The sequence below is a fragment of the Desmodus rotundus genome, chromosome 13 (assembly GCF_022682495.2).
Source record: "Desmodus rotundus isolate HL8 chromosome 13, HLdesRot8A.1, whole genome shotgun sequence".
NCBI lineage: Eukaryota > Metazoa > Chordata > Mammalia > Chiroptera > Phyllostomidae > Desmodus > Desmodus rotundus.
This window is the reverse complement of record NC_071399.1, coordinates 46,100,163-46,124,619: the sequence shown is the minus strand read 5'-3', so window position 1 is coordinate 46,124,619 and position 24,457 is coordinate 46,100,163. Positions and strand designations below refer to the sequence as shown.

The following is a 24,457-nucleotide window of genomic DNA, read 5'->3' as shown; positions in this document are numbered from 1 at the left end:
AGCACCCCTCCAAAAATATACTCATCATATTCATACTTTTGATATGAAGGAGAAATAAAGGAACTGTATCTTTTTAAAAAATTTCAAAAGAAAGATGAAAGAATTTACTACAAGACCTACATAACAAGAAATGTTGAAAGGAGTTCTTGTAATGAAACAAAATGACAAAAGGATATAAAAATGTAAGAGGACAAAGAGAAGCAAGAAATTGCAACTCTTTTTCACAATAGGGTATTAAACACTTAAAAATAAAAGTTAAAGGGGTTAAATCACTTAAATGACTACATCTTCTACAATTTGAAAATGAATGCACAGCATAAAAAGGAATAATGTAACAACGGAAACATAAACGGTGAGGAGACAAAAGGACCGAACTAAACTAATGGTAACCACACACACAAAAGTTTGTAACTGAGACGGGTAACATAAACAAGGGGGAAACAAAAGGAAAAATATAGAATACCACCAAACTAAAACAGCAGAAACACAAGGGAAAAGAAACAATGAAGGCAGAGAATAAACAGAAAACAAAATGTAAAATAGCTATAGGAAGTTCTCATATGTCAATAATCACCCTATATAGAAATGGACTGAACTCACCAATGAAAAGAGACAGAGTAGTCAGATGGATTAAAAAACCAGACCCAACTATGTGCTACCTTCAAGAGACCCATCTTAGCTACAAGCAAAGACTCAAAGTGAAGAGGTAGAAGATGACACTCCAAGCAAATGGCATCCAGAAATAAAGGACCTCTACATTAAAAATAACAAGACATTGTTGAAAGTAAGTGAAGAAAACGCAAAGAAATGTAAAGACATTCCTTGTTCACGGACTGGAAGAACCAACATAGGTAAAATGGCCCTATTACCTAAAGCAATATACAAATCTAATGCAGTCCCTATCAAAATTCCAATGGCATTTTTCAAAAAAGTAGAACAAAATATCATCAGGTTTGTATGGAATCACAAAGACCCCAAATAGACAAAGTAATACAGGGGGGGAAAAAAGAACAAAGCCGGAATTATTACACTCCCTGACTTCAAATTATACTACAAATATACAATAATAAAAACAGTATGGTATTGGCAGAAAAATAGACAATCAAACCAATGGAACAGAACTGAAAGCACAGAAATAAACCCACATGTACATAGGCAAGTAGTTTTTTGACAAAGAAGCAAAAACATACAGTGGGGAAAGGAAAGCCTCTTTAATAAATGGTGTCACAAAGGAATTAAAACTAGACTGCTATGCTAACACCATACACAAATATTAACAATATGGATTAAATATAAGACCTTAAAAATAAAATACATAGAAGAAAACACAGGTACTAAACCTATAGATCTTGGTTTCAGAGAGGTTTTGTGAACTTGATCCTAAAGGTTAGAGAAGTAAAAAGAATGGGGCTATATCAAAATAAAAAGGTTCTGCACAGCAAAAGAAGCCATCAACAAAACAAAAAGGCAATTAATGTTTCCAAATAATACCTCCAATAAGGGGGTAATGTCCAAAATATATTGGGTTGGTCAAAACATTTGTTCAAAGTAAAAATAAAAATCATTTGTGTTCCGGCCAAGATGGAGGCGTAGGTAGACACAATGTGTCTCCTCACACAACCAAAAGAAGGACAACAACAATTTAAAAACAAAAACCGACCAGAACTGACAGAAAATCGAACTGTATGGAAGTCCGACAACCAAGGAGATAAAGAAGAAACATTCATCCAGACAGGTAGGAGGGGTGGAGACAGTCAGCCGGGCGGAGAGGACCCGCAGCAAGGCGGTGGCTGGCGGACCCAGCGAGGTGGCAGATTGTGGAATGGGGCAGGCCAGGCTGCAGCTAGCAGACCCCACAAGGTAGTGGGGGGCAGACCCTGTGGCCCCACATTTGCGCATAGATAAACCGAGAGGAACTACCGGGGAGCAAAGCAGACCACGCAACCCAGGGCTCCAGCTTGAGGAAATAAAGCCTCAAACCTCTGAAAACACCTGTGGAGGTTGAGGCGGCAGCAGGAGAAACTCCCAGCCTCACAGGAGAGTTCGTTGGAGAGACCCACAGGAGCCTAGAGTGTGCACAATCCCACCCACTCGGGAATCAGCACCAGAGGGGCCCAATTTGATTGTAGGTAGCGGAGGGAGTGATTGAAATCTGGCAGAAAGTGGACCAAGTGCCACTGCTCCCTCTCGGCACTTCCCCCACGTACAGGGTCACAGCGCAGCATCCAGCATTACCCCACCCAGGTGAACACCTAAGGCTCCGCCCCTTTAAGTAACAGGTGTGCCAAGACAAAAAAAATGGCCCAAATGAAAGAACAGATCAAAGCTCCAGAAAAAATACAACTAAGCCACGAAGAGATAGCCAGCCTATCAGATGCACAGTTCAAAACACTGGTAATCAGGAAGCTCACAGAATTGGTTGAATTTGGTCACAAATTAGATAAAAAAAATGAAGGCCATGCTAAGAGAAACAAAGGAAAATGTACAGGGAACCAATACTGATGGGAAGGGAACTGGGACTCAAATCAATGGTGTGGACCAGAAGGAAGAAAGAAACATCCAACCAGAAAAGAATGAAGAAACAAGAATTCAAAAAAAATGAGGAGAGGCTTAGGAACCTCCAGGACATCTTTAAACGTTCCAACATCCGAATTATAGGGGTACCCAAAGGGGAAGAGGAAGAACAAAAAGATGAAAAGTTATTTGAACAAATAATGAAGGAGAACTTCCCTAATCTGGCAAAGGAAATAGACTTCCAGTAAGTCCAGGAAGCTCATAGAGTCCCAAAGAAGCTGGACCCAAGGAGGAACACACCAAGGCACATCATTATTACATTACCCAAGATTAAAGAGAAGGAGAGAATCTTAGAAGCAGCAAGAGAAAAGGAGACAGTTACCTACAAAGGAGTTCCCATAAGACTGTCAGCTGATTTCTCCAAAGAGTCCTTACAGGCAAGAAGCATCTGGAAAGAAGTATTCCAAGTCATGAAAGGCAAGGACCTACATCCAAGATTACTCTATCCAGCAAAGTTATCATTTATAATGGAAGGGGAGATAAAGTCCTTCTCAGAGAAGGTCAAGGAGTTCATCATCACGAAGCCCTTATTATATGAAATGTTAAAGGGATTTATCTAAGAAAAAGAAGATAAAGAATATGAACAGTAAAAATGACAGGAAACTCACAGTTATTAACAACCACACATAAAACAAAAACAAATGCCAACTAAGCAAACAACTAGAACAGGAACAGAACCACAGAAATGGAGATCACATGGAGAGTTATCAAAACAGGGGAGTGAGAGGGGGAGAGAGGGGGGAAAGGTACAGAGAATAAGAAGCATAAATGGTAGGTAGAAAATAGACAGGGGGAGGGTAAGAATAGTATAGGAAATGTATAAGCCAAAGAACTTATATGTATGACTCATGGACATGAACTATAGTGGGGGAATGTGGGAGGGAGGAGGTGGGCAGATGGAGTGGAGTGAAGGGGGGCAAATGGGACAACTCTAATAGCATAATCAGTAAATATATTTAAAAAAAACATATTCCAATTTAGACCAGTGTTGTTTACAGCTTGTTCTTTAATGTTTTTCTAACCTTTAAGTATGTGTTAAATTGGGTGTAATCACTGGAAGCACCAACTAGTTCTCTGCCTGCGAGTGTTAGAGGAATTTCCCAAAAGAGATATTTCTTAAGTCACTTCTTTTTTCACAAAGACCCACAGTTTATGAGCTTGAAATTTACCCATAATGCTCTTTCAAAAGACAAACAACTTAGAATGTAAACATCAGAACATTAATTATATTAAATTTGCTATTTGAATGGATTCATCTCTGAAAGACAAGCAATATTTTGATTTAAAAGGTATTGTCTAGTATGGGAAATTAAGAATTAATAGAAAATTTTGCTATGGCTGGTGTGGTTCAGTTGGCTGGGTGTCGTCCCACAAGCTGAGAGGTCACAGGTTTGATTCCTGGTCAGGGCACATGCCTGGGCTGCCATTCGGTCCTGGCCAGGGCATGTACGAAAGGCAACTGACTGATATTACTCTGCTGTTTCGATGTTTCTCTACCTCTCTTTCTTCCTCCCTTCTCCTCTCTAAAATCAGTAAGCATTAAAAAATAATAAAAAATTTTAAAATTAATTTTTTAAAAGAAGAAGAAACTTTAAAGCTCCTCTGTAAGTCCCACTGGTCTGCTAACTACAGTTTAAAAAATATAACAGGGGTGGGGAAGTTTAATAGTAAACCTAATATCAAAAAATTGAGACCTCTTTTATCTCCTTAAAAATAATATATTCCAATTCCATTGTAGAAGGAAAATTTCATCGCACCCATAGTTTTAGACATCAACTAGAATTTTTAAAAAGTGAGGAGGGATGTGAGATTTTTCACTTCATGAATAACTTTACAATGAGATTCCTTTTAAAAATTTAAAGGAATTTTAAACACACACACATACTACCACCACCACTACCAGTACATGCATATTACAGGAGACTGCCAAACATTTGGGTAGAGTTTATGAGCAAATTTTAAGACTCACTCCCTGCTCCTAATCTTCCAGGATTTCTCCCCTAAATTTCTGGCTACTCTGTGAGTCTGGAACTCTGTACTCTGATAAGCAAGTCAATAAGGCTGCAGTATTCTGTACCCAGAAGTGGGAGGATTGCAAGTGGCCTTAGACAAAACCCATCAACTCATAAACTGTATCAGACAGTTATAAGAACAGGCTCCACTCCAGTTTCTGTCTGTTTTTTTTATCATTCTCCAGTGCCTTTATATGAAAAATTTAATACTCTTTGTCCAGACATTATAATTGTTATTTAATTCTGTCTAAAGTACTGCATCATGACTAGAAGCCAGAACTCCATGCTACTCTTATTACATAGTTTTGCATTCTTAAAATGCTTTCCATTATGTAATTTGTGCTAGTATTAGGTATAATTTATTTTTTTCTTTTATTAACAGTATTACTCATATATAATTTACATACCATAAGGCTCAATCTTTTAAAGTGTAAATTCAATGGGTTTTTGTAGTGAGTTGTGCACCTAATTGTAGGACATTTTCATCACCACAAAAAGAAATCACATAGCCTTTATTTCTCTGTAGCTCTACTCCACATCCCCTGGCAATCACTAATCTACTTTTTATATCTATGGATATAACTTCCTGGATATTTCATATAAATGGAATCATAACCATGTGGCCTTTTTTGTCTAGCTTCTTTACTCATAATGTTTTTGAGATTCATCCATGTCGTAGCATTTATCAGTACTTCATTTATTTTTAATTCTGAGTAATACACTTGGCCTTTAAACAACATGGGTTTAAACTACATGTGTCCCCTTAAATGTGGATTTTTCCCCCAAAAAATATATAGTCAGCTCTCTATATCACTCTGTATCCCTGGGTTTCACACTTACGGTTTCAACCAAGTCGAATTGAAAATAGTATTTTCCACCCTGATTGGGAATGTGAAGATGCAGAGGGCCAACTATATGCACTAATTTACACCACTATATATAAAGGACTTGAGCATCCTCAAATTTTGGTATCCACTGTGGAGTGAGGGAGTCCTGGTACAAGCCCCTATGTACCCCTATGGGATACCTAAGGATGAATAGGTTTTGGGAAGTCAAAAGTTATACATGAACTATTGATTGTGTGGGGTGGTGGCACCTATTATCCCCTGCATTGTTCAAGGGTCAAACTGTATGGACTTACCACATTTTATTTTTCCATTCATCAACTGATGCATACTTGGGTTGTTCCCACTTTTTGGCTAATATGAACTATGCTACTATAAACATTTGTGTACATGTTTTCATATCTCTTGGGTATATACATAAGAGTAAAATTGCTGGGTCAAATGGCAACTCTATGATTAATATATGGAAGAACTTCCAAAGTGGCTGTTCTATTTTATAATTCCACCAGAACTGTATGAAGGTTCCAATTGATATATATCCTTCCCAAAGCTTGTTATTATTTATCTATTTGTTTGTTTGTAGATATAAAGTGATGTCTCATTGTGCTTTTGATCTGCATTTCCCTACTGATCAATAATGTTGAAGATTTTTTCATGTGCTTATTGACCATTTGTGTAATTTCTTTAGAGAGTTATCTGTTCAAGTCCTTGGTCCATTTTTAAATTGAATCATTTATCTTTTTACCATCCAACTGTAGCAGTTTTTATATATACTAGACACAAATCCCTTGTGAGATATATGATTTGCAAGTATCTGCTTCCATTTATAGGTGGCCTTTTCACTTTCTTGGTGACATCTTTTATAACACAAAAGATTTTAATTTTGATGAAGTCCAATTTAGATATTTTCTTTTGTTACCTGTGCTTTTAGTGTAATACTAAGAAAGCCTAATAATAATGCCTAATATCTGCCTAATAATCTGAGGTAATGAAGATCTATGTGTCTGTTTTATTCTGAAACTTTTATAGTTTTAGTTCTTGTATTCAGGTCGTTGATCAACTTTGTATGGAGTAGATGTCTAATATTGTTCACACGTGAATATTCAGTCATGGCAGCACCATTTACTGAAAAGACTTTTCTTGCCCTGTTGCACTGTCTTGGCATCTTTATTGAAAATCAACTGACCTACAAAAAAATCAATTGTAAATATGAGAACTTATTTCTAGACTCTCAAGTCTATTCCATTGGTCTATACATCTGTTCTTATGCCAGTAACTGTACAGTCTTGATTACTGTTGGTTTGTAGAAAGTTTTGAAATTGCTAAGTATGAGTTCTCCGATTCTTTTTTTCAAGATTGTTTTGGCTATTTGGTGGTCTGTTGCAAGTCTATTTGAATTTTAGAATCAAGTTAGCAATGTCTGTTTAAAAACAAAAACAAAAACAGAACAAAACAAAAGGAAAAAAGCAAACCCCACTAAATTAAATGCCCCTTAAAGGTAGAGATCATAATCACAGCCTATAAACCCATGTATTTTCGCCTTCTGTATTCTAAAACTGGATTAAATTAGCTCCAAGTCTCTCAAAAAAATATCCCACTTTCCTAAAGTTTCACTTAAAAAGATACATAAAAGTTTACAGTAGCCCACACTCACAAAATTTAGAAAACAAAAGCAAATGTCCAGCCAACATAGAACTTTAACAGCCAAGTACCAAGTTCTCTATTCCAAGCAAAACCAATGTTACCAGAATTCAACACTTAACTAAAAACCACACTATTGCTACCAGCCATAGTCCATGACAGTAACTTTAAATTGTGCATGGGGAGTGAGGGAGCATCTTAAATTACTGTCACTCCTATGAAGGATTTAGTCAATGAGAATTTATTCTCCTATAGGAGTTTGCTAGCATTTTATCATTAGAAGGTATGAGAGTCTTATTTGGAAATTACTAGTTTATAAACATTCTCCCTAAAACTTATAAATATAAATTATGAATGCTGAAATTATCTTATTTAGAATCACAACTTATATTTTCATCTTCTCTTTCTTTTTAAGATATATTTAACTTTAAATAAAAGTAGAATAAGTGCAAGTAAAACTAATAAATGAAGAGATAATTAAACATAATCTGTTTCACTTGCCCATTCTCTCATCTGTCTGCACTTCTCCAAGCCTTTTCCACTTGAGGCTCCTTCAAAAACTAACCACAACTTTTATCTTTTACTTCACCTCCCTAACAGCTCCTCACTTACCCTAGGCTTAATCACTTACTCTGTTCCTAGCCAGGACCTTAAGTCTTCTTTTGTTCTGGTTTCTTCAATTTAGTCTACAAACACTAATTAATCCTACACTTCTAAAGAAATAAGAAACAAAAAAAGCCTTCTTTTAACCCTATCTCCTCCTCAAGCTAACCAGTAGTCCCTCCTTCCTATAACTACCAATTTCTAAATTGAGTTGCCACTGACTGGTTCACTTTACTACTTACACTATCATATTCTAGCTCCCAGACACTACTGCTTTCTGGGTCTTCCATTTCTCACTGACCCCCAATTGCCAAATTCAATGAATGGCTTATTTCAGGTCTTCCTCATACCTCTCCTCTCTGCAGTATTTGATATTTCCACTACTGCCCTTGCTTCAGGAAACTCTTCCACCCAAAATTCTGATACACCACTTTGCTCTAAGCTTCCTAAAGGCTCATTCTTCAGTGGAATTTCCACTAGTCCCCCCAAATGATGTGAGAGGCATCCCCTAGGCCTCTTTTCTTCTTCCTATAAAGCCCTCATTTATATTATCATCTTAATTGCTCTAATCATTGCTTGAACTATTTTCCAAATCTTCACTCACTTCCACATCATCCTAAAATGGGTAAGCGAACTATGGACTGAGCCAAATCCAGCATGCAAGCCAAATCTAGCTAAACTTCCACCTGATTTTGTAAATAAAGCTTATTGAAACAGTGGCACCCATTTGTTTGTGTACTGTCTATGACTGCTTTCATGCTTACAGCAGAGTTGAGTTGTTGTGACATGAACAGTATAGCTCTCAAAGCCTAAATATTTAGTCGTTTAAAAATATTATAGCCCCTCACAGAAAAAGTTTGCTAACCTCTGTTCTATAAGGTACAATATATCAAATAAATAGTCCTAATAACTTTTCCTGGCTTTGAACTCCAATGCCAGTACTATTAGCCAGACCATCAGCTCTGAGACCCTGGAGAGTTTTCTGTGCTTTCCAAGTTCTCTTCTCACTCTCACCAATCTAGTTTTTTTTAGTGCAACCAAAACAATATTCCTAAATGCACAAAACCCACCTCCCTAATTAAAATTTTCCCCACAGAAGAGATTTTTCACAATCTGGCCCCTGCCTATCCTATCCGACGTTCTGAATTATTTTTACTGAATTATTTAGTTTCCCAAAACATATCATGCTGCCTCTTACTTCCAGGACCACCCAAGACTTACTAGACACTTTTCTAGTTTCAGCTTAAGCACAGTCATCTCCACAAAGCCTTCCCAGACTCCCCCACACTGAGTCTTTCCCTATGTGCCCACTCTACTCTCTACATAATTCCATTATAGTATTTCTTTGCTTTCACGTCATTTTTTTTACTAGTCTAGCCAATCCTGGAGCAGGAACCCTGAAGCAGAGTTAGGATAATGGTTATTAAGAGCACAGGGTTTTGCCATGACTGGCGTGGCTCAGTAGGTTGGGCATCATCCCACAAATCAAAAGGTCACTGCTTTTATTCAGTTTGATTCCCATTAAGAGCACATGTCTGAGTTGCAGGCCAGGTTCCTGGTTGGGGGCATATGAGAGGTAACTGATAGATGTTTCTTTCCCTCTCTGTCTCTCCTTTCCCCTCTCTTTAAAAATAAAGTTAAAAAATCTTTATAAAAAAAGAAGCACAGGATTTAAAAGTAGGAAATCTAAGATGAAATGCCAGTTCTGCCTCTTCCTGGTTGTATGTTTTTAATAAGCAAATTACTTAATTCATTTTCTTCATCTGTATAATGGCAGTTTTGTGAGAATTATTTAATGTTTTTATAAGCAGAGTGCCTTGCATATAGTAAGTGCTCAACAATTATTGGTTGTTATTTTCATTGTTTTATACCTCACACTTGACTCAGGATTCAAATAACAGCTGAGTAAAATAACTAAAACAAACTAGTTTTACACAACATTATTCTCAGCTGTATACCAAATACTTCCTTGTGAACATTTGATTCCCAAAACTCATTATCTTTACTCCCAAACTGCTTTTTTTAAAAAAAAATTTATTTATTTATTTTGAGAGAGAGAGGAAAAAGAGGAGAGAAACATCAATAGGTGGTTGTCTCTCGAGCACCCCCTACTGGGGACCTTGCGGGCAACCCAGGCGCGTGCCCTGACTGGGAGTCAAACTGGTGACCCTTTGGTTTGCAGGCAGGCACTCAATCTATTGACCCACACCAGCCAGGGCCCAAACTGTTTCAATTAGAGTAGAGTGACCAACTTATTAAGGTTTGCCCAGGACTTCCTGATTTGGACATGGAAAGTCCTGTGTCCTGAGAACTCCCTCACTCCTGGGCAAAAGAGGATAATTAATCATCTCGGAGTTCTGTTGCAAGAAATAAATCATACTTCAATTAATTTAAGAAGCAAGAGGAGGGGGCAGGAAGATCTATTGGAAGAATACAGAGCAATTCAAAGAACCAAAGAAAAAGCTGAAGAATCAGATCTATGAAAAAATCAGAATGAAAGCAACTCTACAGATCTAGGTGCCAGGATTTAATGGAAGATTTCTTAACAGTACTTCTGCCAGAATGAATCACTTAGGTCCCAATATCAGCTCACTCAAGATTAAAATGCCAGGGACAGCATTTGATTAGTCTAATTTGTGTTATCCAGAAAGGGTGAGACACCTTAATTAACCAAAGGCCAGAACACTAAGATTAAAAATCCCACTAAGAGATATCCAATAGCAGAAAAGCAGCTTCCAAAGTCCATATCAGAATGCTGTTTCCATAAGAAGGGAGAGTGGATTTAATGTCACCATAGTAACTGTTGTTTGAACACACCATGGTATCATTCATATGTGGAATCTAATGAACTAACAAGCAAAACTGAGACAGATTCATAGACAGAGCAGGCTGACAACTAGGGGTAATGGGAAGGACTGAGCATAAAAGGAAAAAAAAAAGAGGAAAAACTCATGGACACTGACAACAGTGTGGTAATCACCAGGGGCCAGGGGCCAGGGGCCAGAGGGTGTGGTGGAGGGAGGCGGTGGAGTGTATAGGGGGATAAATAGTGATGGACAGAGACTTGACTTGGGGTGGTGAAAACATACAGTCAAACACACAGTGTACAGATGATGTGCTACAGAAGTGTGCACCTGAAACTGTAGAATTTTGTTAACTAGTGTCACCCCAATAAACTCAATAAAAAGAAAAAAGACTCCACGACATATACACTATTATTCGTTATTTTTCTTTCTTTCTTGACAAACTCATCACATCCTTCAAGACCTACCTCAAATATGATCTGTGTAACCTTACTCAATTTCCCCATGTATGTTTAGTTGCTCCCTTTCTCCAAGATCTCACAGTACTGTGCAAATCATGTACCTGTGTCATAGAACTTATGCTGTACACAAAGTAGTACATGCTTAGGTATCAGTCTCTCCCACTAAAATGGACTTCCCTAGAGGAAGGACAGTATTATTCATATTTATAATCTTTGGCATAAACAGTGCCTTCCTGGCACACAGCAAATGCTAAATAAGTATTTAGTAAATCTGTTATCCAAGATACCAGGATATATAAAGCATCAAATTGAAAGGAAAGAGGAGCTACAAGTAAACATGCGGACAGTAACTAGAGAAAGCTGACAGACTAAGAGCAAGGGAAGGACAGGCCAAAAAGTTATGAAGAGCAAAAACTCCACAAGCATAGAAATTAAGAACAAAAATCTGACAAATTCTGAAGGCATCACTTAAGTAAAAGCAAAAGCCAATATTCATATGCATAATGATGTTTCTTTTCTAAAACAGAATATAATTTGCTTATTTCCTAAATTATATTCTATTTAAGAAGGCAGAGAAATGTAAAAGACATTTTCAGAAATATTGGCATTTTAAAATAAAATTTGTTATATAAGCAAATAGACTTATAAATCAGAAAACTCAACCATTTAGAATGACTACTTTCCAGTAAACATAGTCATGATTTATTTTGGCCATATTTTAACTGTTACTGTTGGTATCCTAGGCTGTAACAAAATTTTTCCTAATAAAACACTGCCACAAAGTATAGCTACATCCTCTTTATATTCTTAGCGTTGCTTTACCTTCAAAGCAAAGGAATAGAGACTTAGAAATGAGAATATTAGCCAAATCTTATGTTAAGAAAACAAAAAGTCAATTTAGGAATGGTGTCAGTCATGGAAAGAGAATGCTATTGACTTTGAAGTTACATTTCCTAGATACATTTCTGAAACCTTTACTGGGTACCAAGAAGTCAAGTTACTTTTTTGACTTCAAATGTCATCCAGTCTCTATCACATTTCATCCAAATAACTGAAATTTACTTCACCAAATTTAGTAACTTTGACATCATGACATTAAACTATTCTTTATCATCTGAACTCTCTGACCAATCTTAGCATCACTATTGGTATATAGTCTGAAGTACACAGCATCACCAATTGAAGTATTTTTTAAATCAAAAATGCTTAAACTGAAGATAATCCAGTATTTAAAAGAACCTCCAGTTTATAGAAAGTGCAGATGGTAATAAGAAATAGGGTAAATAAGTTAAGACACACCACGAAGAAACAGACAAATCCAGTAATGAGTACTTTCTATTTGGTCAAACCATTTCAGATTGCTGATCCTTGGCTGTTTTCAACTTCAAAAAATGGCAGTTTTGGTGGTTCAACTTAATTGAAGAAAACTGACCTCATTTTTTCACCAATTGATGGCATCTAAAAAAGGTAGGAGACAATGGCCAAAAGGTGGAAGCAACCCAAGTATACATCAAAGAATGAATGGATAAACAAAATGTGGTATATACATATCATAGAATACTGTTCAGCCATAAAAAGGATATGTTGACCCATGCTACAACATAGATGAACCTTGAAGACATTATGGTAAGTGAAATAAGCCAGTCCAAAAAGACAAATATTATATGAGGTTTCTAGAGTAGTTAAATTCATAAAGACAAAAAGTATAAGGGAAGTTGCCAGAGATTGGGGGGGTTGGGGGATAGAGAGAATGCAGTTACTGTTTAATAGAGACAGTTTCAGTTGGAGAAGATGAAAGAGTTCTGTAAATAGATGGTGATGATGGTTACACAACAATGAAAATGTACTTAATGCCCCAGAACTGTACACTTAAAATGTCTAAAATGGTAACTCTTATGTTATATATTTTACCATAATAAAAAAAATGGTGGGAAAAGCCTGTTCTAGATTAGAGGAGACAAATGTGATCTGATCTTGTTTAGACCAAATGTAAAAAAAAAACCCAAAAAACAAAACCTGGGGAAATTTAAATATGGACTGGATCAGATGTTATTAGGAAATTGTTAATTGTGTCAGGGTGATGTGGTATTTATGCAAGAATACATTCTTATTTTTTAGAGAAGTAGCCTTAAGTCTTACTGTAAAATGCCATAGCTGCTATGTACAGATAAACAAATGATGAAGCCAATACAGCACATTGTTACTTACTAAATCTCAGTGGTATGCATATGGAACTAATATATGATTCTTTTGACTTTTTCTATATATTAGAACATTTTTATGATTAAAAATAAGAAAAATTTAGAAATTAATTTACTATGTATGTGTCTTAATCTCCTAATACTTTACCTATCATAACAGAAAGTTTGGACTCGATATGGGAAGCAGTAGGAAAAGGCACTACAAGATTAAAAGTGTCAGTTCAAAATTATACTTTAGAAGAACTACTGTGCTGGTGCTACCTAGCATGGATATGTTTATTCAAGAAATATTTTAGTGCTTACTTTGTTCCAGCCACTGTACCAGGAAGTAAGCAATGGAGATATATAGTTTTTGCCCTCAAAAAGCTCATAATGTAGTAGAAGCAACAGGTAAAACATAATAAAAATATATTATCACAACTACAATGAGAAAGATACACACACACACACACACACACACTCAGAGTTCTTCCAGGAATGAAGAAGTGTACCTAAATTCAACCGGGGAATATGAAAGGGATTCAGAAAAATTTCTCCAAAGAGTTAAACCCAAAGTTGAGTGTTAAGAGGGGTAGGAAATTAGCCAGGCAACAAGAGGCAGGAAAGGATATTCCAGTCAGCAGAATAGCCCATGAGAACAGAAATAGTACTGGCAAGCAAGGAAGGGCGGGATTCCAGATTACGTATAAGCATCTAAGTAGTTCAGTGTTGCCAGAGCTTAAAGAGCTGTGGGGGCTGGGGGAAGGAAGCTGACCGTGGAGAAATAATCAGGTATTAGGGTCACTGAAAAATCTTATAAACTGAAGGAAGAATACCACTTTGGAGGTAACTTTTAAACTGCCTGGTAATAAAAGCTGTAAGTAAGCTGAACACAGATTCAAGCTACATGACTAGCATCTGACTGAATGTGGAAGATGAGAAAGGAGTCCAAGAAACCTCTCAAATTTCAAGTTCAGGTCACAGTGAAATTGATGATGCCAAAAACAGAAAAAAGAAAAACACAAAGGCAGAACATAACTTTAAACATTTTGAGCTTGACAAACTGATGGGATGTTCATGTGATTAATTTTCAGCAGATTAAAACAGATTTAAATTCCCCCACTGCCTCCGAAATGATGGTTAAAACTAAAGAAGCGGCTGATGTGAGCAAGAAAAACAGTGTATACAGGAAATTCACAGATAGAATCCCAAGATACGGCCATATTCAATGGATAGGAATAAGAGTTGGCAAAACCAACTTAAAAACAGTAATTAATGAGGTAGAAGGACCAGGAAAGATTATATGCTGTTAATATATTTAAGAAAAGATAATTATAGTATATCTGCTATACAACATAATCGATTCCTGAAAAATTTCATGTTCTGCAAAATCAGGAAAAAAGAAGAAATACAATCAGGTCAGTTGAAGCAATAAGCACCTTTAGACATAATGTATAGTTAAATGAAGCCGAGAGGCGGAACATGGGTCAATGGGCAATGTGCATACTCTTGGGCTTGCTATGTTCAACTGTGTTCCTGTCTGACTTCAACTGTTTGTGTTCAATGGCTATTACTCAGGAGTGCTAAACGATTAATGTGCTGGTAAGAATTAAATAAGAACCAACACGAATTCTGCATTAAGTAACATCATTCCTCCTTACCATTCAAGTATGAGTTAGTTCATATTACAGAAATACAGTACAGCAGAAAATACTGTCATAGGAGGGCTAGGCAACAGTACCACTGCCATGGAGTCAACACCAAAAAGAAACTATTAATATCTTAGAATAATATTGTGTTTTTCACTCCCAAACATAGAGTGTTTTCAAGTATATTATCTAGACACTCTTCTCAAAGACTACTTACTAAATTCTATATACTGGTCACAAAATTAACTGTCATATCACAGCCCAAGGTCCCTACTCTCACTGAGCTTCTTGACAGAGCCAACATACTTTAACAGGTCTATACACACAGAATTTGTTGTACCTCACAGCAATTAATCCCAAAGAGGCAAAAGAAAATTTCCTGAGGAGAGCATTAGAGAGAAGGAAAAAGAAAAGGAACAGATAGTGATAAGTATGTTATTGGTCAACCAGGAAAGGCTACACAGAGAACTTCTAAAGAGTTTTGAACTATAAGCAAAAGAAACAAAATCCAAACTTAATTAAATTTATTTGAAACGGATCTATCTACATCTAAAGGAAATATCTCATTTTCATACTTGTGAATATAAACAATATTTTAAATCATCGTCCAAGTTTCTGAAATGTGTTATAATAAAGAAATAAAACATTAAAAAAAAGAGTTTTGAACTAGAATGGCATGATTTGGCAGAACTGTCATCTTGGTGTTCCAAATATACATGAGTCTGAATTGAGAAGGAGTTTGCCAGAGTGAGTCTCATTTAACAGATAGCAAAAGAAGGTATATAGGAAAATAGTATGTACAAAGGCCTGGGGAGGAAATTGTACTGGTTACTTCCAACTTCAAATACTTTATCAGCGCTGGCACAAAGAAGACATAAGGAAAAGTGGTAGGCGAGGTAGAAAAGATAGGGCCTTTGGTGGAATTATGTGTGGCATGCTAAGGAGTTTTAATTTTATCTTGAAGGTGGTGGGAATGATCTTAGCAGAAAAGTTAGACAAAAAGATTTCAGAAAAATCAATCCACAAGATACACTGGGAAGGAGGATACCAGAAACAGGGAAAAATAGGTGCACTATCACACTTGTAAGAGTGAGAATAACAGGGGCCTAAATTAGGGTACTGGTAGAAAGGTTGGCAACAAAGGTTAAAATATAAGGGCTCATTAGATGACTAACACAGAAAAATAAAGGAAGTGAAGAGAAGTTTTAGGTTTAAACTATTAGATAGTACCCTCTACAAACAGAAGTTCCGGAGAGAGTACTAGTTGAATCTGCAAATGTGAAAATATTTATAAAAATACCTAGTATTTAGAAACTAAAGCATAAAGTTTGTGTTAAGACCAAGAATATAGGTTACTATTTTTCATTGAAACCAACTGGAAAGTTTGCAAGAGTAAAAAGGAAAAATAAAAAGGCAAATAAAACAAATGATGAATAGAATGTCAAAAATTTTTATTAGCAAAGTTTTAAAACAAAATAGGAATTTCTGTGATATATTTAAGATTTCTTAAATATTTTCCCCATTAATTAACTTCCAGATGTGCTTCACACAGGTTAAGTCTTAGGATCCAATCAGTGGAGAAACAGTATAGAACAGTGAGCAAGAGCTCTGGCTTTTGCATCATGCTACTTCACTGTAAGTCTAGGCTCTGCCACTTATTCCTGTGACTTAGGGCTAGTTAAGAACTGTAGGGCTCAAGTTTCTTCCTCAGTAATGTGGATAATAACAGTATGTACTTCACAGGATTGTTGTAAAGACTAAATAAATAACATGTTGACATGTTATTTAATAACATGGTTATGTTGACCAATAACATAAAGCACCTGGTACACATATACTGTAAAGAGTCAGTAACTGTTAAGACCTTAAAAATAATTATTATTAGTTATTGTTACTGATGAAAATGTTACATCCTCGAGGTACACAGGTACAAGGAAAAGTTGACCTGGATGGCATTTACCTGAATGTTTGAGTTATTAGTGAATACTTATAACTTGAATGTTTGTTTTGTGTACTTTTCTATAAATATATTTTAAAAGTTTTAAATATTTTTTTAAAAGAGAAAAAGCCTAAGAACTAAGAACCAATGTCTTACATGAAAATGTCTAGTATTAAAACACATTCCAGACCAAATAAAAGCAATTATTTTCACTATGTATTTCCTAGTTTTAGCTTTAAAATCCATTCCCCCAACCCAAGTTCCAAATTGCTATGGGTGATAATTACTCCTTCCCTTACTTCCACCTGTAAATTTCAGGATAAGCTTTATCCCCTTTGTCTTCCATGACATTTACACAGTAGAGGAAGAGAAAGGAAAGAGGAGATGAAAATCCTCATTCCATGTTATGACCATGACCATCCCCAATCTCAATTTTTGGGAAATTCATATAGAGGTGTCCAACCTTTTGGCCTCTCTGGGCCACACTGGAAGAAGAAGAGTTGTCTTTGGCCACACATTAAATACACAAACACTAATGAAAACTGATGAGCCAAAAAAAAAAGGTTTTAAGTATATCTATGATTTTGTGAATCATTCATAACCATTGGGGGCCACGGGTTGGATACCCCAAGGATAAAAGCACTATGACTCCAGAATTAATTCTAGGTATTACTGTCAGTCACCTTTTTCCATTGTTTTAATCATATTACACCTTTTAACTCTACTCTGCAATAAATTCTTTCAGATCTCCCTATCAAGAAGTTTCCAAGCAACTCTTTGCCACAGACATATTCTCAGAACATCACAGTCTCATCTCTTCACTCTCTTCTTTTTCACTGGGATTTTCAACAACCTCTCTTCTATAAAGCCATTCCTGACTGAATGACTATGAAATTACCTCTCCCCACTCACAATTACCTGGCATAACCCAACACTTTTATTTTCTCTAGAAAATATTTATTTATGCTTGCACCTAGCATCTAATCTATAGATCAGCTGGGTGTTTTATCTTTAATTTGTAATGTTTTATCTTTCATCTATCCTATACTTGGAAAGGCAGGAATGGTATCTCATCAAAGTGCATCTCACTGTTTTGAAACAGCCTGATGATCACAACTGCCTAGTCACAGATCTCCCTTGTAGTATAAAGTTTCTAATGGGTAAGACTAAATTAGATATAATGGCCTGTCTTAAATCCACAACAACGGCATTTGATCAGATTTGACCCCAGTTTACACTTCAGTCACATCTCTTGCACTCCCTTCTCTCTCAACCCTACTACATTCTCCCAGGATACTTCAATTACTGCTCCCTCAAGTCTGGAATGCCTCTTCCTTGCCCTCTCCCTTTTCTGGAACAACTTTCTTTAATTCTTCGGAGTCTACTCCCATTCATCAGACAGGAATCAACTAGAACATCTCCCTGGAATGCTCAGCTCCAATTTAGGATCTTCTTATTTTTATGCATTCTCAGAATACACATATTGATATACTATACTGTAATATCAGTTTACTTTTCTTTCACTCCTACTAAACTATAAACTTCTTCAAGTACAGACTTCATTTTATTCCCTTTTGTACCCCTAAGAGCTGACATTGTTAGATACCAAATAGACAATTAGTGAATGAATGTCCATATCCAATTTGTGACCTTGTGCAGGCTAGGCACACTTGAGTTTCCTTAAGCAAACTTGAGTTTCCTCATCTACGCACTATCCTCCTGAAAGTGGGGATAATGCTCTACCTAGCCATAAAGTTGTTATAAGGATTAAACGAGGTATCATAAAGTCTTAGTTCTATGTCTACCACATAGAACTACCAACTGAATAACTATTATTTCGTTCTTAGGTGCCCTAATGTATCCGGGGAAATGTAATGGTGTGACCAATATTTTCTGACTGAAATGCCTAGTTAGCAGTCATGAATCTAGAAGTCACTGGTTGCACTCTGGTGACCAGCAAAGATTTATTATGTACCTATGGAGTTGGCTAAAAAGTTTGGTTTTTTTTCCCCATAAGATGGCTCTAGTTGTGCTTAGTTGTCTTTGACTCCATTCAAAAACAATTTAGATAGATTTTATTGTGACAGCTGTCATATCAGTGTGCATTAAAAAAAAAACACAAAACAAAATTAAGAGAGGACCCAAATGAACACTATTAGAAATGAAAGAGGAGAGATTACAACTGATGCCACAGAAATACAAAGGATTGTAAGAAATTACTATGAAGAACTGTATGCCAAGAAATTTGAAAACCTAGATAAAATGGACACATTTCTAGAAAAATATAATCTTCCAAAACGCAACGAAGAAGAAGCAGAAAGCCTAAAAAGACGAATAAAACCTGATGAAATTGAAACAGTAATCAAACAGCTTCCAACACACGAAAGCCCAGGACCAGACGGTTTCACAGGAGAATTTTACAAAGCATTTAAGGTAGAGCTAACCCCCATCCGCCAGATTACTTCAAAAAATTCAAGAAGTTGGAAGATTCCCAAACTCTTTTTATGAAGCCAACATCATCCTAATCCCCAAACCACATAAAGACATAACAAAGAAAGAAAACTTCAGGCCAATATCACTGATGAACATAGATGCTAAAATCCTCAACAAAATATTGGCAAACCGCATCCAGCAATACATTAAAAAGATCATACACTATGATCAAGTGGAATTCATCCCAGGAATGCAAGGATGGTACAATATTCACAAATCAATAAACATAATACACCACATAAACAAAAGGAAAGACAAAATTCACATAATCATATCAACAGACGCGGAAAAAGAATTTGATAAGGTACAGCACACATTTATGATAAAAACATTCAGCAAAGTGGGAAAGAGGGAGCATTTCTCAACAGAATAAAGGCCATATATGAGACCTACAGCCAACATCATACTCAATGGACAAAAGCTTATAGAGCTTTCCCACTAAGATCAGGAACAAGACAAGGATGTCCTCTCTCACCACTCCTATTCAACATAGTACTGGAAGTCCTAGCCACAGCAATCAGACAAGAAAAAGCAATAAAAGGCATCCAAATTGGAAAGGAGGACACAAAACTGTCATTTTTGCAGATGACATGAAAGCATACATGGAAAATCCTATGGACCCCACCAAAAAACTACTTGACCTAATAAATGAATTTGGTAAAACAGCCAGATACAAAGTCAATACTCAGAAATCAAAGGCATTTTGGTACACCAACAATGAAATATCAGAAACAGAAATCAGGAAAAAAAATCCCATTTGATATAGCAACAAGAAAAATAAAGTACCTAGGAATAAACCTAACCAAGGAGGTAAAAGGCCTTTACTCAGAAAACTATACAACATTGAAGAAAGAAAATTAAGGAAGAGACAAACAAATGGAAGCATGTACCATGCTCATGCATTGGAAGAATTAACATCATCAAAATGGACATACTACCCAAAGCGATTTATAGATTCAATGCAATCCCTATTAAAGTACCCATGACATATTTCACAGATAGAGAACAAACACTTCAGAAATTTATATGGAACCATAAACGACCCCGAATAGCTGCAGCAATTTTGAGAAAAAAGAACAAAGTAGGAGGGATCACAATACTGATACCAAACGGTATTACAAGGCCACTGTAATCAAAACAGCTTGGTACTGGCATAAAAACAGGCACATAGACCAATGGAACAGAACAGAGAGCCCAGAAATAAACCCAAGTCTCTATGGTCAATTAATATTTGACAAAGGAGGCAGAAGCATAAAATGGAGCAAAAATAGCCTCTTCAACAAATGGTGTTGGGAGATCTCGACAGCTACATGCAAAAAAATGAAACACGATCACCAACTTACACCATACACAAAAATAAATTCATGGTGGATAAAAGACTTAAATATAAGTCATAACAACTTAAAAGTCCTAGAGGAAAACATTGGCAGGAAAATCTCAGACATTCCATGCAGCAACATCTTCACAGACACATCCCCCAAAGCAAGGGACATAAAGGAAAGAATAAACAAATGGGACCTCATCAAAATAAAAAGCTTCTGCATGGCTAAAGAAAACAGCATTAAAATGAAAAGAGAACCAACAGTATGGGAAAACATATTTTCCAATGATACCTCAGACAAGGGCCTGATCTCCAAAATATATGAAGAACTCACACAACTCCACTCCAGAAAGATAAACAACCCAATTAAAAAATGGGCAAAGGACTTGAACAGACACTTCTCCAAGGAAGACATACAGAGGGCCCAGAGACATATGAAAAGATTCTCAGCATCACTATACATCAGAGAGATGCAAATTAAAACCACAATGAGATACCACCTCACACCAGTCAGAATGGCCAACATACAGAAATCAACAAACAAGTGCTGGAGTGGATGCGGAGAAAAGGGAACTCTAGTGCACTGTTGGTGGGAATGCAGACTGGTGCGACCACTGTGGAAAACAGTATGGAATTCCCTCAGAAAACTAACCATGGAACTAACTGCCTTTTGACCCAGCATTTCCGGTGCTGGGCTTATACCCTAAGAGCCCTGAAACACCAACCCAAAGAACCTATGCACCCCAATGCTCATAGCACCACAACTTACAATAGCCAAGTGCTGGAAGGAACCCAAGTGCCCATCAGCAAATGAGTGGATCCAAAAACTGTGGTACATTTACACAATGGAATTCTACACAGGAGAGAGAAAGAAGGAGCTTATACCCTTTGCAAAAGCATGGATGGAACTGGAGAGCATTATGCTAAGTGAAATAAGGCAGGCACTGAGGGACAAATACTGTATGATCTCACCTTTAACTGGAACATAACCAACAAAAGAAAAAAGCAAACAAAATATAACCAGAGACATTGAAGTTAAGAACAATCTAACAATAGCCACAGGGGAGAGGGGAGAGGACAGTAGGGAGAAGGGCTTTCAGGAACTATTATAAAGGACAGATGGACAAAACCAAGGGGGAAGGTGGAAGCAAGGGAAGGAGGTGGGTTTGGATGGGGTGGGGAGAAAATGCAGACAACTGTAATTGAACAACAATAAAGTAATTAAAAAAAAACCCAAACTGGTGAATTTTGTATAGCCATTTTAATACTGAAGATGGAAAAAAATACTCAACATTTTCAGCATATCATGCTTTAGTGTTTCAAGAAAGGTAAAGTTGCAACCTAAATGCAAAAAAAAAAAAAAAAAAAAAGGTTGTGCAGTGTATGGAGAAGGCGCTGTGACTGATCAAATGTTTGTGAAGTTTTAGGCTGGAGATTTCTCACTGGACTACTCCATTGCTCCAGAGTTAGGCAGATGAGTTGAAGTTGATAGAGATCAAAACAAATCAAGACGTTATTTGAGAACAATCAACATTAAAAGGAGATAGGCATAATCAAAATAGCCAGATCAATAAAGTTATTGGTGAATTGAAAAATGTTTCTTTTATTTTATGTAAAAAAATATATGAACTTTTTGGCCAACCCAAGTTATGTGCAGGAGTCCTTACTAGGTATCATTGAGCTTCCAGTACACAATAGAGGCAAACAATAAGACAAAAACCTGTCTCAATATCCAAGACAGGAAAGAATTTTGTACAAATGGGTATTTTTCAAACTACTTCAGTTTTGCTCTCTAATAGGGGTAGGCTTCAAGAGCAATTACTGATAGAGAAAGTTCAAAATTAACTCCTATCATAAACTGGACTAATAACACGAGGCATTTCCAAAACTGCTTGCTGCTATTCCTGACTTTCACTTTTGCTTAGAAGTATTTCTCACAAAAGAAACTTAACCATGACCAGGACAGAGACAGATGACCTCCATTTGTCTCATTCAAGTGGGATTTCCACAGTATTTCCTTAGGTTTTTTTCTATTTGGAATTTAATTTGGTAGCTCTGAAAAATGGTCTGGGTTTTGTCTCTTTTTCTACGAAACAAAACCTTGAATGGTATATTTTCCACAACACCTCTCTTTAAGAGAGGATAAAATGCATACTTCTTATTTACACTGACCCTTTAGCAAGAATTACAAAACTGCAAATCATGTCACCAGTATTAGAAAAGGAGGCTATGGATTTAAAACTACTTTTCCCTTAACAAATCCAGAGGTCAGAGTCCCAGTGAAGTTTATGCGTTAAGCTACATTGCTTTTAGTAGCTGCAGAAAGCTCTAGTTGCTGCCTCAATAAGCCAAGTTTGCAAATAGTACCTGCTATTGTCACTTGAATGAGACAATAGCAACATGCTGTGTAGCAACAGAGTGACCACATTAATGTTTACACTTTTGCAAACACATGGAAGGAAACTCTACCAGCTTGGAGCAAGATGTATAAAAAAGGCAGTATGAAGCTATGTATCCAATTAATTTCAGTAAAACACGTCAAAAAAATTATCCTACACACCGCCACTACCGGCAAGAAATGCTTAGAACACTGGTCCTGTCAGCCGAGGTCGGAACAACCTCTCTTCCAAAGCCTCATCACAATAGATGGTAAACTATTGTCCCCCTTCAGTTTGCTCCAAATGCCACAAAACAGGAGGATGAGCTGTAACAGCTCAGCAAGACTGTTCCAAAGGACCGCACTGGAATATAAGAATACGATCCAGGAGCATCCTACCCTCCCCCATCCACTACCCTCAAATAAGTCAGTTACTCCGCTGGTTCCCACCCCCCTTTGCGGGCCGCCACCGCCCGCTTGGGCCCAGTTCCCAGAAGGTAGATGAGGGCACCGGCGGAGCCGAGGCTCCCTGTGCGACAGTGCAGGGGGCACCAAGGGGCCGCGCCAGCGGGAGTCTGCACCAGCAACGCACGAGAGCCGCGACCGCCCCCTCGGCTGTAGGGTCCAAGGGCAGGGAGGCAGCATCCCCGACCCGCGAGGCCCAGCCCGCGGATCCCGCCTCAGCTCCACATCCCCTCCTCGCAGACAGCAGGCCGCGCCCGCGTGACGGGGCCGAAAACCCCAGCATTTCCCGGTTCGCGCTCCCGCAGCTCCAGAGGGTGGCTGCAACCCGAGTACAGTCGCCTGCTCCGCCCAACCCTGGGCCCCGGTGACCAGAGGCGGCGGCCAACTACGACTCAAAGCTGGCCAAAGCCATCCCAGCGCCGGCCCCCCGCCTTTCCCCGCCGCCTCGGTGCCGGCGCGGCCAGACCGCGAGCCTGGAGGGCCCAGACCGCTGAAGTACACTCACTTCCACATCACGGCCCTTGTTTTTAAAGCTCTTGATGCGGTGGTTCTCCAAGCCGGGATTCTCGGCCATGGCTGCGCGTGGCTCCAGCGGCGGCTACTGCTACTGCTGCTGCGGCGGCGGCTGCGAGTCTGATTGCGGGAGGGGGATGTGGAGGAGTGAAGGAAGGGAGAGAAGGGAGAGGGGCAAAGCAGAGCACGTTCCGTGACGCCTCCAAGCGCGAGGTGGCAGAAGCGCCTGGGGAGGCGCTGGCCCACTGTCGGGTAGGGCGGAGTGTGAAGGAAACGGCGCTGAGGAACAGCGCGCGCCTGGGGAGGCTGGGGTCACGTGCCCGCGGCGGCTGCGGGCCCGGACGCTATTCTGGCTAGGTGTGTCTTGTGTTATTGGTGTGACCCCTGCCTCTTCCCATCAGAATCTCCCCATAACCCCTGCGTGCTTCAAGTTCTGACCAGCAATGGAACCAAACAGGGTTTTTCACTGCCCTCCAGCGACGCTGAGCTGCAGAGGGAAACTACAGCTCCCAGCATGCCACGCTCCCGCGGGGACTGTAATTCTAGTCTTGACAAAACTAAGAGAATGCCGGGAACCCTA

At 38.0% G+C, this 24,457-nt stretch overlaps 1 protein-coding gene across 2 annotated transcripts in view; it reads right to left on the bottom strand.

The window, feature by feature from the left end:
* The window catches only part of KPNA3 (karyopherin subunit alpha 3), a 113,627-nt gene extending 89,469 nt beyond the window's left edge, over positions 1 to 24,158 (bottom strand). Inside the window, exon 1 of one of the 2 annotated variants that reach the window (XM_024569860.4) lies at positions 23,870 to 24,158. Coding sequence is in view for 1 of the 2 variants with exons in the window: in XM_024569843.4 (XP_024425611.1) it covers positions 23,870 to 23,938 (69 nt within the window). In the remaining variant the exon portion in view is untranslated. The remainder of the gene's footprint in view (positions 1 to 23,869) is intronic. The other variant, XM_024569843.4, reaches the window with a different exon arrangement.
* Positions 24,159 to 24,457: the final 299 nt, after the last annotated feature.